At 29.9% G+C, this 16,738-nt stretch overlaps 1 protein-coding gene across 1 annotated transcript; it reads left to right on the forward strand.

The window, feature by feature from the left end:
- Positions 1-632: 632 nt before the first annotated feature.
- LOC107162897 (uncharacterized) lies at positions 633-15,733 on the forward strand. Its single transcript, XM_015510040.2, has 3 exons — positions 633-1,024; positions 7,212-7,449; positions 14,135-15,733. Exons 1-3 carry the CDS (start codon positions 724-726, stop codon positions 14,175-14,177), a joined length of 582 nt encoding a protein of 193 aa, XP_015365526.1. The 5' UTR covers positions 633-723; the 3' UTR covers positions 14,178-15,733.
- The last annotated feature ends 1,005 nt before the right edge of the window (positions 15,734-16,738 follow it).

The raw sequence follows: 16,738 nt of genomic DNA on the forward strand, positions 1-16,738 counted from the left end.
TACAATAACCCACTTGTAATCTACTGTACAGCAGAGTGATATCCACTTTTTTAATTATTATTATTAATTTATGAGGTTATATGATTATTACTACGTCAACGAGAATAATTTAGCAGTATCTCGGATAGTCACTAATTCGTATCGCAAATGATTACACACAACCATTATTGTTGTGCCGAATAACGAAATTACTATTTTTGGTATTGGTGCAACAGTAATTTCAACTACTTATTTTAATTAATTCAAGAAAAATCGGAGTTTTTTCGATGTACCTATGACTATAAACCTACAAGAGTGATGATTTCAAAAACTAAAATATTATACGTAAAGTAGAAACAATGTGCTGCACCTGCAACAGCAGGGTTGGATGTGCACGTTGCACTGTAGCGTATTAAAGGGGAGGGAACGCGACCAAAACTGTCTTTAAAAAAAAGCGGGGGCGTGCATGAGATTTCGATGGCGGGGAGCGAGAGAGAGCGCGTGCGCGCATACGGCAAACAGCCCTTTCCCCGGTGCTTAAGCGGATCAGATTACACGGTTTCAACCCCTAAAAACACTAATAATGACAATAACAATAAACGCGCAGGACACGCCCTCCACACGGTGGCGCGTCGGCGTCGTCTACCCAACGTGGCGGCCGTCTGCGGTGTCCAGTCCCTACGAGCCCTCACGTACGCGCGCACGCTGCAGACATATAACACAAGGTACCGCCGCCACCTCGACATGACCGAGTCCGGAGTGGCCGTCCGCAGGCCACTGTCGCCCAGAAAGTTTTTCGCCATGTTGTACGAGACGGACGCCGCCGCCGCCGCCGAAAACGTCTGTCGTCCGCTTCAAGGCCGCGCCGTCGATGTCCCGCTACAGCAGTGGTACGGACTAAGGCGGCCGCGGCCACCCATCCCAGTACAACTCGCGGCCACGGCAGCCAACTCGGATACGTCACTGCAGCAGCGCACCGTTGTGGTCGTCCGGCCCACCGCGGCGTACGTCGAACACACGTTCGCCGCCGGCCTGACCGCTTTCCGTGAGTACCTATCTATATCCGGTTGACCAGTGGTACCGAACTTCTAAGAATCAATTCGGGCCAAATGAAAACGGCCCTAAGCCACAAGACAGTATAAACGTTACAATAATTCGATTAGAAAAACGATTCGTGGAAGTGTAATTCGTTTGTTTTCCAATAGAAATATTGATGACACGCAGTGCAATGGAATTGAAACGCATCGCATTTATATTTATTACACCGTATAATTTACACGCGATTTTCAAATGATTTGATTTGAGTCACGTACGAAGTATCTGCCAATTCGCAGCTATGTCTATATGTTCTATGGTGATTAAACATATAAATGTATAGTCTAAACCAGCGTTTCTTAAACTTTTTTATCCGTGGAACCCTTTTTGATGTCCACTTTTATCGTGGAACCCCTACTTCTTTTTACCTTTTTGGTTTTTTTCAGAATTATTTGCAAATAAATTATAATATTAAGTAGAAGTATAGATTATTGAATATATAGAGTTAGCTGATAGATTATTCCATATGGAATATACATTATTATTTAACATACAAGTATTATTTTCCATAATGGATATTTTAAAGTAATTTTCTTGAACATTTAAAAAAAAATACTTAAGCTTCGCGGAACCCTGAAGTGATCTACGCGGAACCCCAAGGTTCCGCGGAACACAATTTAAGATACGCTGGTCTAAACTATATAAATAAGTATTGAATTATCCCTAATTTGCTTTAGGTAACCATCCGTATATATTTCTGGTATGAATTCCAAAACAAAGTCGCACGGCCTCTGTTCAAATTTTATGAAAAAATTGTCTGGCTTGACTTATAAAATAGGGTTCGGTTCCACTGAGCTAGACGATGGCGTTATGAGTAGACCGTACAATTAGTTTATAATTAGTGATTGAACTCTGATTTTTTCAATATTTACCTGCCATCAACGGATTAAAAAAATTATTTTACATAGCCTATACATAAATTCAAATATGCTTATAAATAGCTCAAAAAAGAGTTAAAATATTGTATGTATAGAAAATGCTTATAATATATATTTTGATTTCAAATATCCACGAATTATAACAAAATAAGTAAGCAATTAGTCGAAAAATGGTTTTACGTTATTATTTTGTTTTTAATTTAAAAAGTACTACGAGTACCGTTCATTCTCTCACTACATAAGTACCAGCTAGATTTAATTTTCTACCAAAAAATATATTGAAGTTAAAAATGAAGAATATTTTCTACAATAAAAAGTGTTTTCAGTCACAAAAAACAATCACACACATTGTACAGATAAAATCAACACATTTATCGCTCAGCTCAGATTCTAAAATATTATGATGATTGTATGTAGTTGTGAAATGTGAGTACAGTTTTTTCTTATATTACTCCCTCACACATCTATAGCTGCTATAAGATATAACATATAACATTGATGATCATAAACATAAATAAATGTACCTATTGATTATAACACCTAAAATAAAATAAGTATTTCATTTTTTTTAAATCTTGTTAAAAAAAAAAAATAAATAAATACTTATAAATCAAACAAGTTGAGTTGAAAATAAATGTATGTAGAAGATTTAGTAGAATCATTATTTTTTTTATTGATATTTTATACGATAAGTCTGAAGTCCTATAAAAAATCGGATAATATAATTCAAAATATTATGTTACTTTTAAATGTCATAAATTTACGTTTTGAAGGTCCTCATGTAAATGACAGTTTAAAGATTATTTTTTTAGTTTCACAACAAATTATTAAATTCTACTTCAGTCTACCTGCAGTATAAATAGTTTTTGTTCTTTTCACTATAATATTAAAAACTATAAACAATATTAGATGATGAGAAAATTATTTTCTTTCACATGGGTAGTTCCTATGAACCAATTATTACCATAATTAACATTAAAATATTTTACGTGTTATATAATATATTGTTGAATTATAATTAAAGTAATACTTTAAAATATAATCAAGTTTTTTATAATATTTAAATTGTGAACACATATTATTGGAAACTATAATATAATTTTAATTTTAATACTAAAAACACATTTAAACAAACACTGTGGCATCAACTACTATATTGTAATCAATGTATTTGACAATGTTTTACTATACATTTTTTTTTTTTTTAATTAAACAAATATTTATGGTAATTAAAAAAAAAACTTCACTGATAAAGTCGTTGTCTTCTTAGCATAATAAAAAATAAAAAAATGTGCATAGATAAATATGAAAAACGTATAAAACCGAATTTAATACATTACGAGTAATTTATAATCATTGTAATGTGGTGGTTGTAAAACTTATTTTTCGTTTGACCACATAATGTCCACAAATACCTATCTTTTGTGTCAAGTAAATTCAATACTTCCACGTTCGTTTATTTGATATGTAATAAAAAGCATGGATACAATAGTTCCGTGTCATACAATGATGCAACATGATAATATAATATTTTATTTTGTTACTATTTAAATAATATAATATAATATGTAACTTAACTGACATATTTTTATCATAACACGTTGTGTAACATATATAAAAATCTGTTTGTGAGTACTTCTCCTTTTTCCTATTCGGCTATAATCACTCATTTAATGGATTTAACCGCAACGGATTATTATTAAGAATAACGCCAACTGCATATCAAAATTATACAATATGTGTAGAGGTTTTGCAGTGTTTTCATAGATATATAGGTACACTCGTCGTGGTTGATATTTTGATATTACGTATATTTATAATTCTAATAATTAATGTGCATTATGGCGTGCACTGCTTGTAAGAACACCTACAATTTACCCATGCAACTTTTCTAATGCAAAGTGTTTGCCCCGGTTGGTTTTTCATTTTTTGTTTGGGTAGCTTAGTATATGCATCACACGTATAGGTGTACTCGTTTGTAAAGACACGTTCTACACGCCCAAATTCCGGCAACGGTTAATATTTCAACTCTGTATTGCTGTGCATTAAGTCAAGTTATCCTTCACTGAGTATATTTTTATAAAGCGAAGAGTTCATTAAAATACGTAGGTGTTCTGTAGGCAGAACTCGTTTCGCCCCTTTAGATGCATTTCGTATTACATAATAATATAATAATTATTATTTTACATTCAAAATTATATTATAATATAATTTTAGTTGACCAACAATATAATAATATTACAGAAGTCGTCAATTCATCTTCAGCTTAAATACTTAAAAAAAAATCCCAGGGTCATACTAAATATTTGGAAATACAGTGTTTTTTTATACATACATTTTTACGAACCCATGTCCAATAATTTACCACAAGTGAAGTTATTTGTATTAATAAGTAATATTTGTTTCACAATATAATTCAATGTTCATTCAAAGTAGATAAAAAAAATTAGTAATAGAAAAATAAATCCACTTATAATTAAGTGATAATATAATGAAACTTATAAAAAAAAAATTGAAACAGGAATAATACAATCAATATAAAATGTCAAAATACGATTACCTACTATAAAAAGATATTATAATGTAATCATAATACAGAAATATTTTTATCAGAAAAAAAATAACTAGTACCCTTTTAATGCGATAATTTTCATAGAATTATTTTGGTATGTACCTAGGTATAATTTGTCAATTACAAAAATATATAGAACAGTTTTCCTGGGTCAGTCAATATTATAAGCGTATTAATTACAACGTTTAAATTTATATAATTTGCAACAACTAATAATATTATTATTTCATAATATTGTGAAATCGTTGGTTATAGAAAGATTGGTATCTAATTAAATTATTCTATTAATCGTGACATTAAAATTAAAGATATTAAAAACTACCTACGTGGACATTTAATATTACCTATCATACTATGATTGGGGTCACCTTAGGCTTAGATGCGTCCCGTAAAAAAGGTATACACAATAAATTGCATCCTGTTCTTTCTAGGACGCAACTCGTGTATTTTTTCAGGAGTTCTTAAACAACTAACACAAATAAATAAATAACAATTATAAATATAACCACAAGTCATTTAAAAAATTGTTTATCAAATGTAATAACAAAGTGAATAAACATTAAATCACTTAGATCTTATCAAAATCAATATAGTCAGTCATATAATAAATAAATAAATAATAATTATAATAATGTTGTTAATCAACATTACAGTCAACAACTAGGTTAATATTAATTAGATAAGGTTTTTACAAAATCTAACCTTGTTAATAGAATATAAGTCGTGTTATTATTCACAATGACGATAAACAAACTTGCTTATTATGGCTTATAAATCAGGAATCGTTAATAAAATTCATCCATCATCGTAATTTCTATTAATGAAACATCATATCAGAGCCCAGGCTCCCTTATAATTAATATATCACGGAGAACCCCTGAAAGCAAAATAAAAATCCTACTATCTAACCAATATAGTGAGACGTAATTCGTGTATACCTTTTTTTCGTGACGCAACTAAGGTGCACTGCTATAATTGGTATCTTATGAAAAAATAAATAGCTTATTCAGTTGGATAGATTGCCTATAGGTCAAAATCATAGTAGGCAAATACAACATACACATACAGATTAAATATTTAAATTATGTAAATATGTAGGTATAACATTATATTGGATATTTATTTTAAGTCAATACACTTGATATGAAACTGTGGCAGATTATTAATCATGTGTTACTATTTTAAGTCTTAATTTCACGATTTTTCATTGACATTGGGTAGTGGGTATCTACAGTTAAATATTATACGCATTTTTTTTATCATTCCAGTGTTATATAATAATTATTTGGTACCATATAAATGATTTATGCATATAAAAAAAAAGCATATTCTTAAAATGATATTGTACGATTCGCCAAAATAATCGTTACATTCATATTATAACAAATTATTAAACTTAAACATTTTTTGTATAAATGCCAATTCAATGGAAATAACTTCCAATAAATATTATGTTTTTTTTATGTTTGCATAATTAATAAATTCAGAGGATTATACCTAACCTACTATATTTTATTAATCATACTATTTTTAACATTTTGAGGAAGATAATAATAATTGTTGAAATACCGTGTGTTATTCACTAGACTATCAGTAACATTGATTATTATTTATTACACAATTAAATAGTTGTAAATAATCTATAAATCTATTTACACAGCATATTAAAAACAGTTAAAATTTTTGTAAAATTTGTCATTAAACATTATTTTATGATATTGTTTGAAGGTCAAATAATAATTTATTATAATTTAAATAGGCACCTACCTATTTTTAAATAAAATAGAATAATATAAACATTTCTAGAAATTGTAAAATACCTAATGCAAATGAAATAAATATAAATACTGAATATTGTATTTCTGGTCAACTTTAGACCCTATACTTGGTTTTACAGTAGTCTTAATTAGTGAAAAAAATACATATTTATTTTGTTTGGTTTTAAGATTAAAAATAGTTACTACGTGTTTATTTTATGTATTCCGTTAATTATTTATATTTATGATGTGTTTAAAGATTTCGAAGCCTATCACCACATAATACTATGTGTAGAAAGGAAATCTTTCCAATATTGACCCCTATTAAGCATACACAGGTATACCATATGCCATCTAAAGTTTCTTAAATCACATCTTATACATGGAATACGATACTCGGAAGTCGTATAGTTACCTTGGCTATAATTACTGGCATAGTCATTATTATATTACAACTCAATATACGCCGTTTACTGTGTAATATCATAACACAACAATTAACCCTCGTACTTAGCCGCCGAAAATATTTCGTAGGTTTCCTAATCAACTGCCTGTAGTTTGTACTACCTATGTATCTACTTGCAAAGAAAAAAAAAATACGTTAACGCGGTTAACTTATTACATTTGATTATAAGTATTTATAACACAATAATTATTGTAGGTGTACGATGGATATATTTCAGAGTGTGAAAAACAAGTAATAAAATGATTATAATCAGAAGAACAACACCGAATAAACGCATAACGTTTAATAATAAATTTGTATACATATATTGTATACATCACAATAATATTCAATATGCATATTATATACCAAGAAAACGGTTAAATCCAATCGACGGAAATATATACGCGCACCGATCTCTTGGCAATAATTTTATGGTTTTGAATCATTTCTAATCCCAGCTACAACGTGTGGTTCGTTTTCAGTCGAAAGGAGACGACGGAAAGAAGGTCGGGCGCCACGGCGGCAGAGGACCACGTTCAGTCCGGAACAGACACTGAGTCTGGAAATGGAATACAGGAACAACGAGTACGTGTCCCGGAACAGGAGATCGGAATTGGCCAGCTCATTAGATTTATCTGAAACGCAGGTGAAGATTTGGTTTCAAAATCGCAGGGCCAAGGACAAGAGGCTAGAAAAGACACATTACGATCAGCAAATCAGGTGAGATACATAATTTTAATTTTTAATACCTATATAATATGCGAGCACATGTCACTATAATATTATTCATTGTAAATCATCTCTCCAATATTCTTCTTCTTCGTGGTTACCGACCTTTAAGACCATACCGTCCAGCAAATTTGCATCCAGCTTTCCCTTTTTAATGATAATTCTTTTCAATCCACTCCCAACTGGCCTTAATTTTTCCACGTCTTCTTTAACCTACTTGTCTTCCCATTTTAATGTTAGACGGCTTAGTGGTCTTTTCCTAGTGGAGCATTTTCCAGTACTGTTTTCGGCAGCGATTTTTCTTTACGCCAAGCATGTCCTGCCCCAGATGAGTCGTCTCTTAGTAATGTCTTCCACAACAATCTGGTATTGATGCAATTCTTTTAGTTCCCTATTTTTTCGGATTCTCCATTTTCCAGTATTGACATTTTTACATGGACCATGTATTTTCTTAAGTACTTTTTTTTCGAAAACAAGTAATGAATTTTCGTTTGTCTTCCGTAACGTCGTCCATGTTTTCGACGAATAAGTTACTACTGGTTTTATTAATGTCCGAATTGTCCGATATAACTGAATCTTCAAATTTATCGGAAAGGTTTTAAATCGCAGTCATCTCTCTAATATGAACATTTAAAATATAACCACATAGTTCAGGGTACAGAGCAACTATATACGGATGTACCTACATGACTAAATCATATAATTTAAGATGTTATTAAAAATAATAACTCAACAATATAGACGCGTTCGAAATACTAAGTCTTAAATGTTTGACCGAGAATACGAGTAATTGAGATTTTATATAAAAAATTGTAGGTTCTTGTGTCTTGTCTTCGTATTTGTATTTCAGCACCTTAAGTGTGTTGTTTTCACGAAAAAATTAACGAACGTCTTCTATAAAATCTAGTATTATATCTATTGTATTTTCAATCTACGAGGCGGGTACAGTAGCGTACCTAATTTGATCATGTCTGTTAGAGGGATTGAGACATTTATCCTCTCTTGCTAAAAAAAAATTGTTTTATTTTAACTTTTCAATGTTTACTAAAGTTTAATGATATTATTGTGGTTACTACTATAATTAATAACTATAGGTAATATATAACATGATACAGACCTGTGATTAAAATTATTTAACAAATTACAAGATAACATTTTGAAAAACAAAAGAAACTCATAATAATGAGACCATAAAAAGAAAGCAATAAATTATTGAACATAATTTTGAGACTTGCATGGTCCCAGTTGAAATAAATAACTTCACTTTAACATAATAACAATATTTATACAGTATTTTTTTTATATAATACATCGTAATGACTGTTGTGATTTATTATATTATAGTCGTAACATTGAATATCGTAACTAATTTCCATTACAATCATGTTAAAAATGCCACACCTGCATAGCTGCAGTACGTATGAATTATTATTATATGTGTTTTTTTAAGTGGTTAAACATTATCAATCAGCTGTCTAAAATACATAAAAGACTTTTATTTACTCATTTGCACTCACTGAAATGACATGAAGATCGCATTACCTTTGGTGTACCACATATTATGATCGTATGTAGAAAATAATCATAATAGATCGGTATTTTGGTAGAATAAACATGCGAAATATTGCGAATAATGTAAAATCGTACACAAAATAAACTTTTTATTCGATAAGCCGATGTGTTAAATTTCGTTACGACAGTGATACATTCTTATTCAGCCCATCACAATAAGAAGTATTGATACTTGATATAATATCACGCACACAATCGTAAATAATAGCGTCGAACACCATAAAGTAAAATTCAGTACCTATTTTTTAAAGGCGAAAAATAGTGTTGAATTCAAAAACCACAGGTTTAGTAGATTAGAACTGCGCACATTTACTTGGTAATAACCGCATATCTATTACCTAGTTTAAAAATAAGATTGTATTGTATTTAAAAACCACACCCTTAATAATTTTGTAATGGATTTATCATTATTACTTAAAATATATAATTTATCATTCATACTTGTTTAAATAAAAAAGTATAAAAGAAATAACTGCTGTCGTCTGTCAGCTATATAATATAAATACAATGCTCATCACATTAGTTTTTAATAACATAAGAATTCAATATAGGAAGTTTTAACATGTTACAACAACAATTTGATCATTTTTACAAACATAAGTTATTATTTTCGTTTTGGATAGTAATAGCATTATAATTTAAAGCAAAATCGAGGGTTTCTTCCAAACTTGGTTCCTTATTAAGACTTTTGTGGAGTCAAACCCCATATGTGTGCAGGTTCAAGCGAAGCAACTAAAAAATACTTTATTGTGTTTCATTTCGAATATTTCACCATCATGACAACAAATAAATTATTATTGTAATATTTTAAATATGGAGAATCTGGTTGTTAATAGATATAGTATGACAGTTATATATTATAGTTTATGGCCTGTTGGCTGTCGTATGCATTAAAGTTACACCCAAAAATGTTTGGGATTTAAATCACGGCCGACCGGAAATTATTTATCGGAAAATATCCTGAGGGTGTTCAAATACATAAAAACAATTCATTGTCTTTTTTTGCGTAGTCCAAATGCACCAGGCACCCAAGAGTTTCGTATTTCAATCTAAAGTATTATTTCTAGTTTGGCTTTTTTGAAAACTTTCTTATTCAATGATAATTGTTTGTTTTAAACTGAAAGTAGATATATTATTTTCAATATTTAACTGTATATCATATATAAAATTGAATATTTAATAGGTACTTGTTGTTAAGGCAATTATTGTTAATAATTATATCAATAATATCAACAAAACTGTTCGTGAAACGTAAATATAATATACTATGCAGAATGCGCGTGTGATGCAAAATAACAGATGTGTGTTACACTGTTGCATCTTCTTATATAGGAAATACTCGACTAGTAAACAACTATATAAATCTATGATAGTATGTTAGAATAGAATATTATATCGTAGACAACGATTTGGACAACAAATTTATTGTGCTTCATTGGCCATTATAAGGTACTAAGAATAGTAGATAAATATAGCATTATTTAGTAAATTCTAATATATTACTAAAATCATTTATTGTCTGAAATAATTCTTAGATCAGTTAATTATCTGTAGCAAGATTAAAAATTATTAATTACCTTTTATAATATTTTTTCCTTTCAGGATATTGTGAATATTTCAATCGACAGTTTAAGGTCGAAATGGTAGTTGCACATAATTATTATTTAAAAATCTCAAAAAATGATTTTGTTTTAATGATTTAAAAAGAGTTGTTGAAAAACATATTTATCCAAATTTGTATAAATTGTTACAAATCGCAGTAACAATATCAATGAGTTCAGCTACATGCGAACGCTCCTTTTCCTCAATGCGACGTGTGAAAAATTGGTTGAGAAGTAGTATGGGACAAGAAAGATTTAGTTATTTGTCCATTTTAAGTATAGAAAGAGACATTGCTAATTTAATCGACACTCATCGTATTGTTGAAAAATTTTCAAAAAAGGATAGGCGTATTACTTTAATATAAAATAATAATACTGTTAATATGTTATGTGTTATGAGCAGTATGATGTTGTACTTATGTAAATTACTATAATGATATCCTTATTTTATTATATATTTATTATGAGTAAGTATGCATAGATTATTTTTACTGAATTAATAACCGGGTTACATAAAACTGTATTGTCACCTTCCTATACCTTATTTACAAACAATTTAATATAGACCATTTTTTGATTACACATGACTACACGAGACTTGTAAATATTTTTAGCCCCCTCAGATTTTTGACCCTAGTTGCGCCTAATATATGATCATTGTGTTCCAATACTATACGCTACATATCAGCTATTATTTTGTATTATACTTATACGTATACATTATATACATTATTATATATATTATTATTCTATACATTTATTTTAACAAAAATGTTCGTTCGGTGTACACAATACACGAAGACACGAGCTACGATAATGTTTTTATTGTCAGTGCTTTTGCTGTTTTATCATGGCCGTATTTCGTGTATAATGTTTTTTTCTGAAGAGAAAAACTATCGAACTTAAGACGGCGAAGACTATAGGTACTATACATTATAATAAAACAACTACGTGTCTCGAAATTATAGCATAATGATTGCGTTTTGAATCAAATTTTGTCATAACATAAACGCGCCGGAGACTCGTCGAAAAAACGACTATAATATATAAGTGCCTATGCATATAATATATCATTACGTATATGATACGTTACACATCAGCTATTATTTTTAATTGCATTCATATTTTATGCACGTTCAAAGACACGCTATATAATAATATGGTATTAGCAGCGTTTTAGCCCTTTTATCGCGATGGTGGTCGTATATATTTTTATTCTGAAGAGAAAAACTACCGTACTTACGAAGGCGACGACTATACATCACAATAAATAATAATAATAAAATTCTGCAATGTATCAATAATATAATGATTGTGTTGTGTATATATAATATATTATTGTTATGACGTAGGTAATATGCGCCGGGCGCAAAGCCGATTCGTTTACGCGTATTTTACCTCGCGCCCGCACAAAAGCACTGTGCGAAAATTAATCAGATGTCGTAATCATATTTTATTCGCATTATTTTTATTGTTATTTCCACGTTTTTCGCGTATGCCCGCGCGGATTTCACGGTTATTTGCATCGGTGCTCGTTCTTTATTGAAACGGCTTGCACGCCCATGTACATTGTACCTTGGTTCTCCTCCCTCCGATAGGTAACTACCCCAGTACCCTGCACCTTATATTATGCACATTGTATATATATATATATATATATATATAATTTATATCCAATATATATATATATAGAGATTTTTTACAGTTACAGTGTAGATAACAATACGCGCCTTAGTGGCGAATCCTAATCAAATCACACAGTCCGGTTGATTTTGTGCACGTCTCCGACAGCTGTTTAAAACGATAATTATTATTAATAATTACAAAGTTATATTGATGGCGACGACGGTTCGTCACGTGATAGCTTACTGCTTACTCATATATTCATATATTAAATTATATACATACCCAAACAATAAACGACGTATACGCACCATGTTAATGTTATTAATTCTGTTTTGAATTAACAAATTTAAATCCAGGTGGACAATTTTACGTTACCCACTATTGTCGTTATATTATTATTTTATTTAACTACCTATCGAAAAATAACTCAGTATAGGTACCTGACGATAATTATTTGAATAAAGGGACATATTTGTATAAATATTACATATTCCTATTTGATATGGCTGCATCCGAATTGGTTCCCATACTTGAAAATTGACATCCGAATCAGTTCCCATTTCCCAACATTCCACGAAACATACATCCCAATTGGTTCCCGATATTCTAGGTAAGTGGAACACATCCGAATTGGATGCTATATAGCTGCACGTAACACTGTTTGACCGTAGAATTTATAAAAAATGTTTGTTGCAAATTTTTACCTCAATAATACATTAATACATACCTAACTATTGTACTTATAAAAAAAGAAAAATTGACGAATTGAAAAACTGTATTATTATTATATTATTTATATATTTTTTTTTTATTTAAAGAAAAATTGATGAATTGAAAAAATGTATTATTATTATATTACTTATTATTTTTTTTTATTTTTTAAATGACATTCATGACAAAAGCCACAATGTTTAACCATACTTGCATAATATGTAGACAGTTCTAAGTCTGTATTAAATTAGAAGGGAAATTGAAAATGCTTTTTCCCGAGTACTAATTCGGATATACCCTTCGTAACAACCCGGGAACCAATTCGGACGTTTGAGAACCAATTCGGATACACCGTTTAATATGGCAAGTGCTATTTTTTGAGGCCTGTCGTCTGGATTTTGGGTTCTTGACAAAATATGGTGGTCTGATGCATAAGGCGTAAGACTGTTGATGACTGAGTTTGAGATAGTAAATTACTAAGTCATACAAATATATTATTTCATTTGATCTACTAAATGATTTAAAAGTGCAGAGAAATAAGCATTTCTAGCCATTGCCTATGATATAACAAATGGTGAGTTTTATAACACTATTAAGTTCTACATTTCTCTATAGATAATTTCTAGCATTTAAAGTTGTTGTTACATATAACTTATTTAGCCCACAACCAGAACGTTCTATGGCTTAATAGTTTTGTAAACATAATAATATATTGATATTTTTACAATGTTAGGGTTGTATGCAATAATTTTCGTGTATTAGTCTGAATGAGAGCGATGAAGTCCATCAACGGAGTAGGTATTAAAACAAGTAACAATAAATAATCATCGTAGTATTATTCTTTTAGTTACATTTAAGTGCACTAGTTACAAAGACCTGTTTAAACTATTTAATAGATGTTCAGTTACTATAATTTAAGTTAGAATTTAAGTAAATAATAAAACTAAAATAATGATTGATTTGATCATAATAAAAAGTTGGTGTTGGTAGTAAGAATAGATAATGTGTAGTATTCACAAAAAAATTAATTTTATACGCCACTGATGGCACATATAATAATTTATATTATAATATAAATAATTTGATGTGAATTGCTGTTTGTCATATCATATCTATTGACTGATATTATCAAATTAATAACGACGTTATCGTTTTGTTTTCCATAGGCAGATGTTCCAGCAAAACGGGTTCATTTTGCCGAAGATTTAACGGCGGATTAAATGTGGACGACAATAACAAAAAAATAAAATACACCTACTTCGGAAAAATTGTCACCATATCGCTGTTATACCATGCTGTACATTTATGATAAATATATTTTATTGTATTTGGTCGACGAAGATGGCGCCAAAGTCTCGCAAGATGAAAAGCGCGGAATCCGTGAAATAAGACGGATGTGTTATGTATATTATTATTATTATTATTGTATTATGGTGACATCGTTGTCATCTATCTATTTGATCGCGCGAAAAGCAACGAATTTCTCAAATGTCTTACATTATTATTATTATTATTATTGTTCATGAGAGATCTCTCCTCTCGTCGTTTATGACTATTTTATTTATTATATTGTAATAATATTATGTAGGTTCAAAGAGTGAAAATATAGGTACGTTAGGGTTTTACTAAGTATTCGAAACTATATTATATTTCGTAAACACACAGGACGTTGTAAATGGGCGATTTAAATGCTTGTCGTTTTGGCCACGACAACTGCACGTTTACCTATATAATAATATATGTAGGATATTGTTCACGCGTCTAAATTATTTAGTTATATTATTATATTACTTTTATATTCATACATAATAATTGAAATGTATATAAATTCTATTATACATATTATATAATATAGATACTCAAAATATGATGCGAGGTGTACCTAATAGTGTAATGCCGACTACAGATAATTATTAATTGATATCACATGTTTACCTACATATTCTAGTCGAACGATATTGTTTTTTATTTTTAAGCCACTTATTATGCAGTAATATAAAATATTATAATGTAATCACTCAGATAAATCTAAATTTAGCCCATCACAATTATTAAAACCAGTCGAGTTTCCATGATATATATATTTCATTGTTTAATTTTGGCACGTGCAAGTGTAAAAATAAGAAAACACTACGACTCATTGATGCAAATAATAGGCATTGATGCGAGGGGCTGTTTTTTTATCACACGCGGCCGAAGTCTCAAATGTGCTGTAGAAGCTGGATGGGCAATGAGGGTTGTCACAGTGTACAATAATTGTTACCTCTTATTATAATATTATGATCGCATTGTATTATATAAGATATAGATAAAGTGATTATTGAGTTTACTAATTTATTAGTAGATACTACTTAGTAGATATATATGTATAATTCATTATAAACTTATAATAGTTATAAATGATGAACAGGTGTATATTATTTTAAATAAAAAAATATAGTGATCGAGAATTACTATTTTCTATCAATATTATTTATACTTACTCAAGATGATGATGATAATACTAATAATAATAAAAATATAAGAGTAGTAAAATTATTTATTTTATAAAGGAAAATATAGTTCAGTTTTAATACAAGTGTACCTCAATGTATACAAATCAAAATTGTAACATATTTTTACTTGTGATCTTAGATCAATGCTAAAGTTTAGTAAGGATTGTTTACATCCTGCACGTGGATATTGTTTATTATTGTTATTATTTTTTTTTTTTAAATTAATTAATAATTTGTTTTTAATTTCTTGTATTATGCAAGACATCACAGATTGCGAGTATTACGTTTAATAATAATATAATACTAATGATTCGAGTGCTCCTGTTTGTATTTTTTATCGACAAAGAACCAATGCACACATGGGGCAACTTAGAAAAACCGTATTGTTGAGGTAGTCTATATTATACTTAAATATACACATGAACACACTGCGTATATACTGAGCTCACGTATAATGGCGTGTCGAACTATTGCTGCTGTGTGTATAATAATAATAATAATAATGATAATATGATCTCGACGTACATATTATGAGAATGGTAGATGGTTTATAACCTGCAATACTTGGATTCACATTGTCCGGTCATCGTGGTCGTGCACGAGAGACAATCCGAACTGGTATCGTCGCCGGACCAGTCTCTGTGTCCACCACAGAGAGACAACTACGCGGTCGTCCGTATCATTATTATTATTATTACTATACTTGCGGATGTCGGTCCACCGGACAACCTTGAAAAATCGTCGCATAGAAGTTTTATATATATATGGCTATTAATATATTTATACCACCTTAGATCCACGAGGCGCACGCACAACACACTGAAGAGTCCGACACGATTTATATAATGTATATATATATACCTACTGCCGCATAGTTACATTAACTATAATGGGTTCTCTGGCAGTGAGTTTTTATATTCTAAACGTTAGGAATTATATTTGCGTCCGTGAAAATATGTTGTAAGTATAATTTAAAACACAATTCGACTTCAAATTTTCAATTTTAGTTAATTGCTAGGGATCCATGCTGTCTCAGTTATATAATATAAGTATTAAAAGTTTAGAGGCAGGTCGACAAGACACATATCATAATAGACTCAACTATTAATCATTACATTGTTAGTAAAGGTGTTGGAGAACAAAAACAATCAGGCTCAATTGTTATTATCTAGGTCTGAGACTTTTACTGGTGTACAAAAATGTTATCCATAATAGCAGAAGAAAATGTTATAGGTTAATCAGTGTAGTTAATGTATAACAATAATTGTTAAAGCA

This window comes from Diuraphis noxia, unplaced genomic scaffold (genome assembly GCF_037042655.1).
Source record: "Diuraphis noxia isolate RWA-SAM2 unplaced genomic scaffold, SU_Dnox_SAM2 contig0002, whole genome shotgun sequence".
In the NCBI taxonomy this organism is placed as follows: domain Eukaryota; kingdom Metazoa; phylum Arthropoda; class Insecta; order Hemiptera; family Aphididae; genus Diuraphis; species Diuraphis noxia.

Coding starts and splice junctions, on each gene's coding strand:
- LOC107162897 (XM_015510040.2), top strand. CDS start 724: ATGACCGAGTCCGGAGTGGCCGTCCGCAGGCCACTGTCGCCCAGAAAG. Junction 1,025..7,211: donor CGCCGGCCTGACCGCTTTCC/GTGAGTACCTAT, acceptor GTTCGTTTTCAG/TCGAAAGGAGACGACGGAAA. Junction 7,450..14,134: donor CATTACGATCAGCAAATCAG/GTGAGATACATA, acceptor TGTTTTCCATAG/GCAGATGTTCCAGCAAAACG.